The sequence below is a fragment of the Cottoperca gobio genome, chromosome 20, assembly GCF_900634415.1.
Source record: "Cottoperca gobio chromosome 20, fCotGob3.1, whole genome shotgun sequence".
NCBI lineage: Eukaryota > Metazoa > Chordata > Actinopteri > Perciformes > Bovichtidae > Cottoperca > Cottoperca gobio.
This window is the reverse complement of record NC_041374.1, coordinates 11,166,247-11,182,118: the sequence shown is the minus strand read 5'-3', so window position 1 is coordinate 11,182,118 and position 15,872 is coordinate 11,166,247. Positions and strand designations below refer to the sequence as shown.

The following is a 15,872-nucleotide window of genomic DNA, read 5'->3' as shown; positions in this document are numbered from 1 at the left end:
ATGTTGGAGAAGACCCTGTTCATACGGCAATCGATAGGCCAGTTATCAATTTTGGCAAAGTTCATTGGATGAGAAATACAGCAAAAAAGAGGCCTTAAATATTATTATGGCTCTGAATATGCCATTAGCCACGCGAAAGGTGTAATATTTTAAGTAACAATCGCTGAATCGGCTCTTTAAAATGCAATAAAGAGACAATGTAACGTCAGATTAACTAAGAATAAACGTGTCGTCATGCTGTCATGTGAATCACACACAGAAACAATTGGACCATTAGGCCTATAAAAAAGTTATTTTCTCGATTGATTTAAACTCATATACCGGTAAATGCATTTATATACTCAACGTTAACGTCAAGTGGGCTTTTAGTCTTCGGCTACCGTTAATGCTCCCGGCCACAAACTAAATTGACAAACAAGAGACATTTTGCTAACTCATTTTAACTGTCAGAATATATTGCGCATTAAAAAATATAACATTACCTGGATTGAACAATAAATGTGGAAAGTTTGGCTAAAATATGGTTTGCTAGCTTAAATAATGTTGGTTGCCTAGCACTTGATATGATGCGTATTGCGGCAGCGTCGCATAGCAACGGCGTTCTTCTGTTTCTGAGGGTAGCTGTAATGCTGCGTGATGAGCATCACCGCCCCCTACCGCTTAGGAGAGTCAGTGCACACAAGACAAAGGCAGGACAAAGTAATGAAAACAGGCTATGACAATATCACACCTTATTTCTATCAAGTGTTATATTTTCCATATCGTTTTATATTAATTATGGCATTCTATCCTTGTTTTATATTCCATCTGTCTGTTTTCCCTTAATCCAAAGCACTGTGTGCTGATTTTCTTGTTTAAAAGATGCTATTACAAATAAAGTTTATAATTATCATTCTAATAATAATAATAATAATAATAATAATAATAATAATAATAATAATAATGTTGACAGTTTGTTGTGAACAGTACCACATAATTGGAAACAACTGGTGTGAACAACTATGAATGTGTCTTCATTGTCAGATTAAAGTTAGAGGTGTCACAAATCAGATGATGCACATTCAGACAAACACATGACAGACACCATTCTGTGTCAACATACACATTTATTGAAGTGATGCCTTAAACAGGCAAAACATCATATTCAAGATTTTATTAATAAACAGCTTCTTGAAAATTCAGGTTTACACAGACTGGGATTAGAAAATAATAGTACAACTACCAGTATTTGGTAACCAAACAGACAGACAATTTTAAAGAGCAGAATATCCCACCAACCACCCCCAACATTCAAAATAAGTCAGCAACTATGATAGACCATAGACAAATTCATACTTGTGCAATAGGCACACATGCACAGTCACACAATCACTGTCAGATTATATACACTAGCAAGTGCACATTTAATCTAGTAAAAGTATAAATTGAGTATGTAGAACCTGCTCGTGAAATCCCTTTCAGATTCAACTAACTTAACTTTAATGGGAGTTATGTAATACAAACAGAGTTTCCTCTCCCAAGTTCTTGGCTAAATGTGTCTAAAAAAGTAATTATCAAACAATGATAAGGATGGAATCTATTAAAAACAACACAGGTTATGTGGACTTTTACCCCTCCCGAATGTCATCTCTTTCTCCTCTGGATACAAAAATAAAGCTGTGCTTCCCCAAAAACCCACCCTGGACACTCTCCTGTGCCTATAAAACTATCTCGGATCAGAGATTACTCCCCATCAACACCTTCGGGCAGGGATTACACGGTTTCAAATCAACTATTACCACATACATTTCTCTCTTTTTATCTCTCTATTGGACGAGACTTGGGCCAAACCATCATTCGACAGGCTTTCAAGAGCAGTTATGCATTTGACAGTTTGTGTAACAAGTGAAGCAACTGCACTGTCCACCTCAAAGCAGAAAAACAAATTGATCTTGTACAATATTCAGACAAAAGGAAATCCTGACAGATAACTCAACGATTTGCACCTGACATAGCTCTGTCCATGGCTGGCATTCCCAAAAGCATTGAAGCGCTACAGGTTATAATGTGCAGGCAGCATTTTTGAGTTAATGCAAATGATCAAACTCATATTTAAAATTATGCAAACATCATTTTAAAGCTTTCCATACACTCCACTGTCTAGTACATTTATTCAGTTGCTGAGTATTAATAAGACCAAAGTGATATAACTGAATTGTTTAATTTAATAGGAACACGTGAACGTGGGCAACATTTGGTAGCAACTGAAAGGTCATAATGGTTTAGGACGTGGCCGTTTTGAATCAAATGAAATGGAATAAAATCAGTGGACAATACAGATCAATGTTTGTTAAAAAGATAACGCTTGTTGGTCAATAGGATTTTCTTTTTCTCAACGTTTGTTCAGTATATACCTCCGTGTGATTTTAAATGGGGGATCCTGTGTAGCTGTTTTATGGTGGGCTCAATCCCACCTGGATGATTTCCTCAGATTTACATTTTCTTTGTTCTGTAGATGATGTAATGATTATTATAGCACGTATATGCTTCTGGGAGACCAGGCCTTACCGCTACAAACCGCAAGCTGGTCAGTCACAGGGTTTTGCTTTTCCATGGTTTTATCTCTTGCCCCTTTTATTACCAGCAGGGGGTTTCTTGAGCTGGAGAAGGGGCGCTGTGCCGAAGCCCGCAGCAGCTGGGTTAGACACGCCAAAGGTCAGGCCGGCCGAGGGGTTGAGGCCAGGGTTACTGAAATTAAAGCCTGAGCTGCTGCTGCTACCAAAACCTAGAAAAGCAAGAGACAAGGGGACGCAAGACAAAAAAGAGGAAGAGGAAAACACAAGAAATGTTAGAGAAATCAGGAGTAATGGAGCAAATAAAGAATACAAATATACAATGTCCATATGAAATACGGATTCCAGCATTTGCTAAAGTGTGAACAGATTTTGTCCACCTGGTGTAAAACTCCATCTCCCAAAATGTGTTGGCCAAACTGCCAGCACACTTACGTAAAAGGCCGACTACAAGGATAACGTTGTCGACCGAGCCTGCTCACAGCAGAGAGGAAACCAGAGGAACTTATTGTGTCGTATCTGCACAGCTCACATAGCTCGACTTGCCTGATGACATATGCTCAGAGAAATATCTCTTGCTAACACAAGCCTACTCAGACTCAGCTGCACTGTCATTTGTTGGGGCCAGGTGTGAAGGGGGTATATACTGTATGTATGTACCTGCACTCAGACTGCCTCCTGTGGGCTTACTGGTGGAGGAGAAGGCAAAAGAAGACCCCCCCGTCCCCACCCCACCAAATCCTGGCCCACCACCAAAACCTGTTGGAGAGAGTGACATGAAAGTCAGTTTGGGCTAAGCACACAACCTACACTAACACAAGGAGCCGTGGCTCAGGAGTACAAACATATCCGCGTCATTCCGTGTTGAATCAGATTGAGGTTTTTGTTTGCATTTGAGATTTTGTTCCAACCTTCTGTCGGCCTGTCTGCTATTTCAGACCAAACAATGAGGCAACAGATTGCAACCTTGGCTCTTCATACTTGAACCAGATTCTGTTTGTCAATGCCCCTGAAATTCGGTATGACATCAATGAAACACTGAATTTGAAGCCGAAAGCATGAACCCATCCTTTAACACTTATTCACCGTCATTAATAAATGCTATATTAAACTCTTGGTAAGTTATTTTACTGTTAAACAATGAAATGATAATCAATAATGTTTACAGATTATTAGTAACGCTATCATTTATGTTAAGTTTATTTTTGCACACATTATAAACATTGCATATTCTGAATTTAGCATTTGTTAGTGATGACCAAACCATTTGTAAACCTTTAAGACAGTTTGTGAAACATATAAACCTTATGGACCAGACTTTTGTAAAAACGGCTTATAATTGTTCTGTAAACCGTCTATTAACTTTTTCTTGGATGGCTATTATAAAGATTATAATGCATCGTTAATAAATACATTGTAAAGCATCTATAAACATTATTTAGATACCGTAGTTAATACTTTGTCAATGGTTTCTGGTCCATCTATCTACGTAATGTTTATAGATTTTACACAAACAATTTCTTAAAGGTTTACAAATCATTTGGTAATAAACAAATAGTTAATATAGTTTTAACAATCTTCTAATGTGTGCAATATTAAGCTGTCTACTTATGTTCTCAGAATGCAATTATTATTGTCTCTTATCAGTTATGATACAATTTCCTGTTACACAAACCAATGATTACATTAATTATTGCATTACTAATAATTAGTAAACAGTATTTATCAATTCAGTTTGTAAAATAATTATTAACTAACTGACTACATTTACCATTTATTAATGAAGGTGATAATAAAGTGTTACCAGGGGGGGGGGGGGGGGGGGGGTTCCTACTTTATTCCATTTTCAGGGGCCAGTAATGCAGAATGTGACATCTGCTTGTGCCTCTGTTGTACACCGGTTGTCTGTGCCTCAAACTCATTTCATGTCTCTCAAAAGGATATTGCTACATCTACCCTAAAAAATGGTTCCTCTCCAAGACATTTTTAGGGTGAGACAATTACAGAATTCCCCAGGGGCAAAGAACTATGCAATTTGGTGTCAAATAGCATATATACGTGGAACTATGAACACAAAATCCTTCATCTGATTTGGCACAGAATGATGCATATGGATAACCAATGCCACAACCTACTCAATAGAGCACTACGCACAGCTAAACTCGTGACTGCAGAACACAACAGTGCTCACAGTACACGGCAAAGCAAAGGCCAAGAAGGGAGAAAAACGACACGAGAAAGATTTGACCAATCACATCATCTACAAGAGAACACGCCAACTTGGTGTGCGTTCAGACCACTCGTTCCCACACTGCCAAGTTACTTTTAACTGGCTGTTGTGGCCACGTGGATTTGCCATTTCCAAAGGTCCAACATTATTGCAGTATAAATTTCTTTGGCCATATTGTACCATTTAAAAAAAAAAGTACAGTGACCTGTGGCAAATGGTTGCTCAGTTTACTTGTGGTGTGAACGCACTTGACCACTTGTGCAAGGAAGAACAGAAAAAACACTGCCAAGCTTTAACTGCATCCCTCTCTCTCTCTCTCTGACACACATACACACACATACACACACCACTACTTTCATACAGGAGAACACAAAGACCTAAAAACAAAAAAGGCTGTTTGGGGAGAGCTAGGAGGCATTAGGGAAATTGTAAACTGTAAGGGAAGGGCAACACAAGAGGATATATACAAGAGGTAATACCTCCAAGGGTAGAAGAGCCCAAGCTAGTGCCAACTGCCGAGGCAAAGGGGTTTCCGAACCCTGCCCCCAAGGGTGCCTGGGTCCCTAAGGCACAGAGAGAGAGTATATGCTTTACTCCTCTAAATGCGCGTGCAATATTAATCTCCTTTGACAGAAAACAAATGGGTAAGAACATTCACTATGACATGCATTTTGTGACTTGCACTACTGTCTCATACAATTGACTTCCTTTTCACTTAAATACTTTTATATCAAAGAAGATTACAATAATCCCAAATGTGTATGTTTTCATTACCTTGTTTTTAAAGATTTGAAATGCATCCGTAACATACAATGTCTGCAATAGGTGGTATAAGAGTAATCTCAAGAGTGGTTGCATTTGTAGGAACATCACAAGATTACAGCAGCGAAGTAACTAATCCTTTAGAAATACAACAATATCAGTGCATACAAATACTGTATACGTACTTTATATACAGGTTATTAAAAAAAGGTTTTAGACTAACATTTCAGCTAATGAGTAGCGTTACCGTTGCTGACAAACTGGGAACAATGCTGCTAGTTCTTTCACTCAGAAACTTGTCTTTTTTCCTTTATGCAATACTTTTATGTAATCAAATTTTGTTAAGCTTCCAATTAGTCTGCATTAAAACAACTTCACTCAAAAAGAAACAAGGACAAACGTTTCTTTGTTTAAGAATTGATTTATTGTCAATTTAATATGCAATTCCACTTACATAAAACACAGACAAACAGTTTAGAACAGAATTGATTGTTAATTTCTAACTGCTACTGCATTTGACAAGTTTCCAAATTTTCTGAGAGTGAATGAACTAGCATACGGCAAAAGAAAAAAAGAAAGCATCACACAATCATTGAATATAGTTTAAAAAAAAGGCACACCATATTATATATTAAATATACTGTATCAACAGGCATTGGTTATATACGTTTAAAACACATTCATCTATAGGTAAAAGCACTAAAGATTTAGATAAGAAATGTGAATTTGGCATCTATGGCCGCCTCTCCGTGTAAACTGCTCAAAGAAGAGGAAACTCAGTGATATGTTACAGTTCGCTTGTGGAAGTCAATGTGGTCCAGTTTGGGACCATCCAGACATTGAATGACCTTCGTGGTTGTGTTTGAACACTTTTAATCAGTGTATTCTTAGCCATAAGAGCCAAATCCAAGGTGGTGGGTTTTTTAAAAAAACACACAAGCCGCACTTTGGATAAATCTTCACATGATTACAGGCGACAAACACTTTTCTCTGTTGGATCAACTGGTTAACTTATCGTCAGTCTAGCTTTCAGATAAACATTAGGAAATGTATAGCTATAGATCACAAAGACCCCCCCCTCCCCATAACACAACCTGCAATAGCAGTACCTCCTGAAAAACAACTACAAAAAAAAGCATAATGTAAGAATATGATAAATGGTCAAAAAGGAAAATAATGAAGAGACCAAGAACATTCAAAACAGTCTTGAAAGCCAACAACTCAAAAGACCAGACTTTGTTTTTCACCCATTTTAGAGAACTGCTGTGCAGAAGCTCAACGTCACACAAGAAAAGTAAGATATCATATACACGACTCAGTCAGTATAATTCATGTTGAGTTGAGCACTGTAGGCAAATTGTGGTGCTAGTACTTTGCTAACCATCCCAAAGAAATGATCAAAATTCACATTATTTAGTAAAAAATTAAATAAATTAGTAAATGGGATCACTCCTGCTGTTGTAATGACATTCAAGAGAATACAGCAGTCAGCACTTATTACCGACAGAAGATACTTCACATGCATGAATAAGGTGGCTAAATATCCACCATCACCATCTAGGTCTAAACAGCTTTGACAGACCAATAATTATAACATAATTTAAGTCATTGTGCCAAGTACGTCTGTATAGATGTGGAAGACAATGTTAAAGTGTGTAAATTACACAAGTGTCACAATTCTGGACAACCAGGGAGTCGAGCTAACAGACATCCAGCTTGGCCCAAAACTGCATCTCCATCCGACAGACGACTGGAATGTCCAAAGCGGCCGTTTCTCTCTCAACACGCAGCGGCTCCCAAGACAGAATCCACTAGGTTGGGTTCACTGAACACCACAGTAACTAGCAGCAATATACAGATAAGTGCTGGAGAGCAGACTGACCAGTTTCTATCGGAACACATTAAACATTTTGTTTTGTCCTCATTCTTCTGAGTGCCATCTCAAGTCAATAGAACTCAAGCAAGACAGTATCCTTTCATCATAAAATGTTGGGAACTGACACCCCACACAATAAAAAGATGTGGACATACAATCGGACCATACCGATCTGTCTGTTTCGTTTGGCATCAATGCATCCTTCCTGGTACAGAAGGACCAGTGTGAGCAGCAAAGTAATTCTTCTCTCCTGAACTCAATCAATATAAATCAGCAAAGGCCCATACAAAGTACCACCACCTCGGATAAAACACCTGAAATTACAACTTGTTAACAGCTCTTTTATTCTACATTGTTAATTAACTGAATGTGAAATGTTCCAGCACTGTTACGCTGACAGTAGCCCTTAGGTGAAATAGCTTAAATCAAGTAACAGTGGTATAGCCTCATATAACCAAACCAACCAAAAGCAGTGTTGAACAGAGAGTTAATGCAGCCTACTGTTGCCACTGTCGACTATCCATATTGTGAATGAACCTTCAATGTCGCGCTTTGTTCACAGCACTTGATTGTATACAAACTGCACACCGGTTCAATCAGGCCAGCAATAAGTGACAGAGACCAGGTCCATTTTAGAAGGTCTTAGCCTTACTTCCACTATAAGACAGACTAAGTGCAGTAATACAAATACAATATCTTAGTTTAAATGTACAGTTCAGGTTATTAAATAGTTTATATTTTCAGTCCTGAGTCTTTTGGCACCCTCCACCTTATGTCTATTGAGGCACGAAGCTGAGCAAGTTTTTGGCCTACACAATCAACCAGCACACCGACACGTATACGGGTCACGCATCTGCCTGGAGTAGTCGCCAACCAGCTGCATGGTTAGTGTTGCAAGTGCTGTGATACTGGCCGCCACAATTACAGACCAAGTTACACACGAACAAAAAATATAATAGAAATAAATAGGTAAATAAATAGCGAAGAGACCAAGACAAAAACTTTGTCTAGTTTTGGGCTTAGTCTATGAAATGACTGCGGCAAATACTAGTGAATAACCACTGTTTGGCAATAGGGATGGGAACTAAATACTATCCTTGACATTGAAAAAGGCAATTGTGTAACCTAGTACCCAACTCTGGGGTTAACAGACTTGCAAAGCTATGAGTTAGAAAAGGTTATACCCAGAAAACAGTGTCACAATAAACACATTGATTTGGCTTCATATGAATTAAAAAATGGAAAGCAACACACACAAAAAAATCTCTTCTCTTTTCATCTGCTAACTAGGGTTAAGCAATGGATTGGTAAAATATTCCCATCCCTAGTTGACACATAGGCTAGAGGGTTGTTTAAAATAGCTCCTGCATGTCCTGCTAAGAGAACAAAAGTATGTGAATGTTCATATTACATTGATAAATAAGCCACAATCATTGTCTGGTAACAATTGCTGATTATTGGATCTAAGCAGGTGGTTTTTGTGAAAAGGAGGCAGCAGAAATGTGCAAATAAAACCATCATTTGCAATGCGAGACTGTTTAAACCATGCTGCCTTCACAACCTCATCCAATTTAAATATTGCTTTCAAACTTTTGAATTACGTGTTTATCACACTTAAGAAAAGGAAGGACCGCAGGAACATGCTAATATACATAGTAGCTTAGTTTGTTCATAGTAAGTGCCCTGATGTGCAGTAAAGTGGCCTACAAACCAAAGCCTACAAAAAAGGCTGAACATTTGTTTAACACCTCAGAGATGTGGCAACAACCATTACGGACACTACTTTTAACAGTTTTAAAATGTTTAGTAAAACTCATTTTCTTGTGCCATCGAGTGCTGAAATAATGACAGAAATAATATGGCCTGCTTGACAAGGTTTCAAGACATTAGTTTTACGGGATTATTTAGGTATTTTTGGCAGTCACACATCGCCATAACGTCAACCTGTGAGTAGCAGGATGTGTAATTACAGGATCAATCTGCAGCAGTCTGCTTATGCTGGGTATTAATACTGCGTTGAATAATCTTTATAAATATATTTGTTTTTACATCTTTTACAGAAGATGTTTAACATGTATGATACACTTATGGAATATATCTTACATTGTTTTGATAAATACAGAGGACTGGCTTGTTGATGTAGGCATTTAGTTGAATAATTTAGAGTATAGTTATTATAAAATGTGGGCCTACTATTGGCAAGACAAGAGAGGCTCCATGCCTCAATGAACAATGGTGATTCAATCTGTATATAAATTATGTTCTTAAAAATATCAAGTCATATTTTCGGTGAAGTAAGGTGAAGCCATTTGGCGTCTGATCAACTGGAGCTTCCCTACATCGAAGAGAGAAGGAGCTACATTGTAATACATTTACCCTCATAGACCAACTGATTACTCAGACAAAAAAAACACAAAAACAAAACCAGACGTCTGAACGAGTACTCATTCAGAGAATGTTCGCAAAGTATATCTAAAATCACACAGAAAGTGCCTAATGCATCACATCACAACCTTAATTAAGTTGGCTCATTTCAAGCATCCATTAAATAAAACAGAGTCCTAACTCAAGTTAAATATAGGAGCTCTAATTACAACTTCAAATTTCAAGTGAACTCTTCCATTACATCATTCCTTCTAAATCAGCCTCATACCTGCTGTAACATACTACTGTATGGGGCACAGAGAGAACGTAGATGAAGCATTATATCCTTGGTATTACTGAAAGTGTTTGCATGATATTCGTATGACGAGATGGTAAGGCAGCACAAAGGTTTCTTGTCGGAGTTTAGCAACAGATTTCTCTCATCTCGTCGTTCTTTCATTAGAGAAAGTATAGACACATTAACTTGGCACTAGCTAAGGCTTGTTTTGTTTTGAATCATCCTCTCTGTCCCCTTTTGTCCTTTCCACTCCTACGATTGCCTTATTATAAAAACAAAAACACTCTTATCCTGTCCTGAATCATTTGTCTCTCCTCTCCCGCCTTTATTTTAAGGTGAGAAGAAGAAAACTTTCTAGAACTTGTAGGCAGTCAGACCTGGAGTTGGCTGCTGTTGCTGGGTCAACGTGGCTGCCATGGCAACCGCTGCAGCGTTGGGCACACTGGAGAATGGGGCCGGCCCCGTCGTGACTCGCGGCGTACTCTGCCACTTCCTGTTAGACGCCCGTTTGGACTCAAAGACATCCGTAGAGTCTTCTAGGAAGGCCCGACGGTAGGAAAGGTACTGGTGCTTCAAGATCTATGATATCAGACGCAAAAGGGACAGACGAAAAGATTATGGAATTAACATGTGGTTCACACACGCATTACAATTTAATTAGGATGTGGACAACATTAATATTGTAAAACAAGAACATGATAATTATATTATCACAATACAATTCTACTGAAGTCTGATGAATGACTCATCACACAACGTTACAACATTTTAAAAACAATATTTTGAACGCTGACAAAGCTGGAGGAAAAGAACTGACCTTGACATTCTCGTGAACAGACTGGAGCTGGGCAGCCTGTGCAACAAATGTCTGGTACAACTTCTGCATTGCCAAGGTCAAGTCTGGAAACAAAAACATTTTTAAAAAACAGCGATTTGTCACTTTCACATTATAGTAATCAGCTCAAATGTTAATATACATATATGTTAATTAATGCAGATTTAGTCCCACATAGCCAGACCTATCTCCATTCTTCACACTTAGCACTGTGCCAGCGCTGGAGAAAGGTCTGGCTGTACCCATCATAATTGTGAACAAAGGGAAAAGAACACTCAGGACAGTTTTTATTTCTTTACACCAATCTTGGTAACACACAGATAGGCAAGATTGGCAAGGCAGCCAATGGCAAGCTTCTATGCACAGTCTACATCCTGTGAGTCATACTTATGCCGACAATTTAAAACCTGGAAATGACAAGACACAATTGACCTAATTTACGTTAAAAAGGTCAGACAAATGACCTCTTACCCTGAGGAGTGATGTGGGAGCCACTGCTCTGTGTTGTCAGGTGGTTCTCGAGTTCCTCTATCTGCTGTCGGTACTGCTGCAACTGCACCTCAAACTGCTCTACCAGGCTACGGAAATAACTGAACACAGAAAATGACACATATTTTCACCTTGAATCCATGGACTGAGAAACTAGCGGAGGAGGGGCAAAGAAGCAGACACTACTGCAGTCTGAACTACTGCACACATCCCCCTTTGATTGGCTTCAGAACTAACATCGGGGGGATTACTTACTCTGATGGAGCGGTGTTCTCATGCTGAAGTCCAGGGGGAGTCTTTTGTGTACGTAGTGCTATGTCAGCATTTTTTAGCTCCTTGAGGACAAAGGAAAAAGAAAGTGAGACGCAATTTTTTTAAATTTCTTCAGGACACCATCTCTCTCTTGGAGAGCACTTTCCAAATGTTCAGTTCATGAGGTGCGAGTAACAGACAGTGAACAAGCCAGACAATTAGGTTCCTCTCATTTCAAGTCCTATGTGCTAGAGCTAGAGCGATCTCTAGCTTGACTTTAGGAAAAGAATACCACTTGTCCATGTTGGTTTAGCACCGGAGCATTTTTGTGTTCATTTTATATTTACTTTGTGAGTAAAATAAGCAACAGTACGTACACACAATATTTGTGGCCATTTAAATACATTTGTCATGTGCATTTCTCAACTGGATTTGAGGAAGTCAAGTGCTCATTGTGATAAATGTTCATTATGACGAAGGATCTATGACTATATACAAGGTTCCCACATATTTTTAAGCCTCAAATTCAAGGACTTGCCAGGCCCAATTCCCTCAAATTCAAAAGACCCAACACGGCATAGTTTGAGACGAGGATGAAGGTTAATTATTGGTACAACACAAATAATCTATATAATGAGAGTTACTATGCTCTCAACAACTATTTACCAACGTTAATAAAACATACAAATTTCAATCACTTTCAATGATCCAGGTCTATTTTTTCAAAAACCCGAAGGAACCATGTATATAACATTTGTACTTCAGATTGAACTGATTTAACATAACTCTTACACTTGTGTGTGCAGATATACTGTTTTTACCTGCGCTGTCTCCAGCTTTAGCTTGTCGATGGCCAGAGCTTGGCGCTGCAGACCGCTGGCACTGACAGAGAGAAGCTGTTTGAGGGTCTTGATGTCATCCTGGACTTTAGAAATGGCCTTAGATGACATCCTGCTGATGTCCTCTTGAACCTGTTTCTGGTCTTTCACAAATTTTCTATAAAAAATAAAAAGGGGGAATAGAGACTTTTTACAAATAAATAATAAAATAAAATGTTTTCCAGCTATACATTATCGGTGCACTAACACCAGTACCAGCGTTGTATTTAAATTAAATGTGAATTATGGATTTTGCATGCCGGTTGGCCAGCTCATAGCTTTATAATTATATGATCCTTCTAGCCATCTTTACCACAAACAGCCCCAAATCATATGACAATATAAACACATACAACACTTACTGAAAATTCTCGACATCCTGACATATAACTGGTGGCAGGTTCTCATCTTTCAAAGCTTTACTGTCCCTGAGGGAGAAAGAGAAAGTAGTTTTCATCATTACAACAAAGTTAATAGTCCTTGCTGATCAGGTGTACAGAACAAGATAGAAAGCCACAGAATTCCTCTCGGTAAACAGTTACACTATTTTACATTATAGCATGTACAGTTCTGGACAGTTCTAGCATTTAGTAAAGAACCATGCGCATATTGGTCAGCAGGACTTACTTTGCATTGGCTCCAGATAATGTGTCGCTCTTACTCTCAGAGGAAGTGCTGAAGTCGACTCCACCCAGGCCAACACTGGGGGTAGGGGCCACCGATACTGCTGTAGAGGCAGCTAACAGAGAACCCAACGTTAACCCGCCTCCCATTCCAAGAGTGGTCTGACCCAAACCTGTAACCACATGTAAACGTAAACATAGGTTACAACACTGCAACATGGTTAAGACTGAGAACTAAAATAAAGTAGTTCTTAGTTAAGACGGTCCCATTAAAAAACCTGCAGCAGTAACAACTCAAAACACTGATGTACTCATTAAAAATCAGAAGTCATAGCTCTGTGCAAAAGTCACTACTACATTGCTTACCCACTAACCAAAATCTACAAAACCCCTAATTATTATTAGTTTATATATGCACCAATACATTTTTTTTTTACTTTGCCTATTTTGAATTCTTGTTTTTGTCTAAATTATATAACAATGTTTTGCCGTTGTACTGTTGCACCATGTTCACTTAAGCTCAGGTTGTCTGTTTGCATCCCACCTGCAGCCAAATTGTTGGAGAAGAGACTTCCGCCCAGTGATGGGCCCATTAAGGCTGCTGCTGCTGCGGTTGTTGTGCCACCTAGGCCAAGGGAGAAGCCTGCGGGTGCAAGCTGCTGTTGTGGCATTGCGGATGTCAGCACAGAGCCAAATGATAAACTTGCCCCTGCAGGGGCTGATGAGGTGGTAGTTAGGGAGAATGGTGTTGCTGAAGCGGTGGGCTTGTTGAAGGCCAAGCTAAAGCCAGTGGACGCAGCAGTAGGGGCTGGTGCACCTTAGAGAAATTATACATGTAGAAATCAAGGTTACAACGCATTTTCATCAACTTTCCAAGAACTTACTTCAAAAATATCCCAGAGACACAAACATACCCAATGTAAGGCCTGTGGGTGCAACGGCGTCTAAAAGAGAACATCACAACAGACAAGGTTTATGGCTGAAGCTAGATATTAACTACACAGGAATTGATGTCACTGGGTTTGTTTTTCTGTCCGTGTGACATTATTACTTGAGGCAGGTGTGTTGAAAGAGAATCCTCCAGTAGGTTTCAGACCAAAGAGACTGCCTCCTAGACCAAGAGATGGAGCGGTGCCGGTGGTGCCAGCGGCAAGGGTTGTGGCTGCTGCACCAAGAGCAGTCCCCATAGAGAAGCCACCAGCATTGGCCGGAGGTGCACTAACAAGGCAAAAGGCAATCAATTCAGTTACATAGTTCTTCCATGATACCAGAGTCAAGAAGTATACTAAGAAGCAATGGCTAATATGTCATTATCAGTCTGTTTTTTTAATAGACCTTGGTGGAACTACTCAATAGAAAGACGTAAATCAAGGACATTCTCTTCAACCTTTTACCATACACCATCTTTCTTGTTGCAAACACAAAGACTACAGATCATCAAGACAACCTGCAGTTTGCTTATCAGGACAAGTCACAAGGACACAGACCGAACATAAACATATCATTAACGTTCAAGTCTCTCTCGTTAGCTTGCTAACGTTACACCAAGGAAACACCCTCACTTCCAGTTTATTGTTCTTCAGAAACTGATACAGAAACTCAGGTAACGTTTGTCACACACGTTTTGTTGTACGCTAACCACGGGTTATGCTAAAGTTAGCTAACCCGGCTATTTAAAATGCCATTACCTGTTTGCAGCCCCAAATGCGAATCCCCCGCCAGTGTTGGCGGCCCCAAGAGTCCCTGATCCAAAGTTAAAGCCAGACATGTTGTCTTAGGAGGCACACATTTAACACAAACTGTTTATTTGGACTTCAGCCACTCATGAAGACGATCCGCGAGCAACACAGCATCACAGCTAACACGCTAGCTTTGAAGGATGCCCGCGTGAGGGCCAAATCCGCGGTCTTGCCTTTTAAAAGACCAGACCAAAATGTCGGCTTTTTCAAATAACGCCAATGTTAAATCCGGAGTTCTTCCGTTGCAGTGTTATGTTTTCACACCCTTTCTAATGTCTTTAGATTTTTTAAACTGCCAAATATAAAAGGATGAATCCTCGCATGGTGTTACTTTTCCTATTCCGCGCCTGGTGCTTGTCGAATACTATTGCATTTTGGGTAATCTTACTCTTTAACCTACATTTCCCATCATCCCTGTCGCCGATTTTGTATCCCGTGATGCCTCACACATGCGCAAGGTTCTACTTGCGGACGTTTACAAAAATTACAGACTTGCTTTCAAAATAAAAGACGCCATTTGAGACTGTTAACAGACATAGTAGGTAAAGTCATGCAAAACTCTTGTATTTGCAATAGTGTCCCCCCCACACTCTTTTTTTGGTCAATTTTTGCCACTTTGCTATTCCTCTCTCTCTCTGTTGTGTTTTACACTGCATATAAACTATCTTAGCTAGATTTATACTGCAAACGTATCATGGGTTAATATGTCAACGCAAAATACCTTTACAATAAACTAATTTTTAATAACTTAATGTCAATTTTCCATTTCTGCACCACCGCAAGTACTATTGCAAACAACTTCATGCTCTCATGACTTGTAAACTCATGAGAATTATTGTTTGTATGATTACCAACCACGCAACATGGGCAAATGACCCGATGTTATAATAGCATATTATACACTGAAATAATAGGGGGAACATCTAAGAAAGCACAAAGTACATACTTGGTGTGCTTTACTAAAGACAAAACAA

At 39.1% G+C, this 15,872-nt stretch overlaps 1 protein-coding gene across 3 annotated transcripts; it reads right to left on the bottom strand.

The window, feature by feature from the left end:
- Positions 1-1,086: 1,086 nt before the first annotated feature.
- On the bottom strand, positions 1,087-15,296 carry nup58 (nucleoporin 58). 3 transcript variants are annotated; one of them, XM_029457552.1, is made up of 14 exons: positions 14,848-15,296; positions 14,211-14,377; positions 14,074-14,103; positions 13,704-13,976; positions 13,164-13,332; positions 12,899-12,964; positions 12,480-12,654; positions 11,662-11,741; positions 11,389-11,507; positions 10,900-10,982; positions 10,460-10,661; positions 5,262-5,345; positions 3,213-3,311; positions 1,087-2,764 (listed from the first exon to the last, which is right to left on the bottom strand). In XM_029457552.1, the coding sequence occupies exons 1-14, from the start codon at positions 14,925-14,927 to the stop codon at positions 2,598-2,600; spliced, it is 1,794 nt and encodes a 597-aa protein (XP_029313412.1). In that variant the 5' UTR covers positions 14,928-15,296; the 3' UTR covers positions 1,087-2,597. The 3 variants fall into 3 exon arrangements, with proteins under 3 accessions (XP_029313412.1, XP_029313413.1, XP_029313414.1); XM_029457553.1 differs by lacking the exon at positions 3,213-3,311 and having other exon boundaries at positions 14,848-15,295; XM_029457554.1 differs by lacking the exons at positions 3,213-3,311; positions 5,262-5,345 and having other exon boundaries at positions 14,848-15,293.
- Positions 15,297-15,872: the final 576 nt, after the last annotated feature.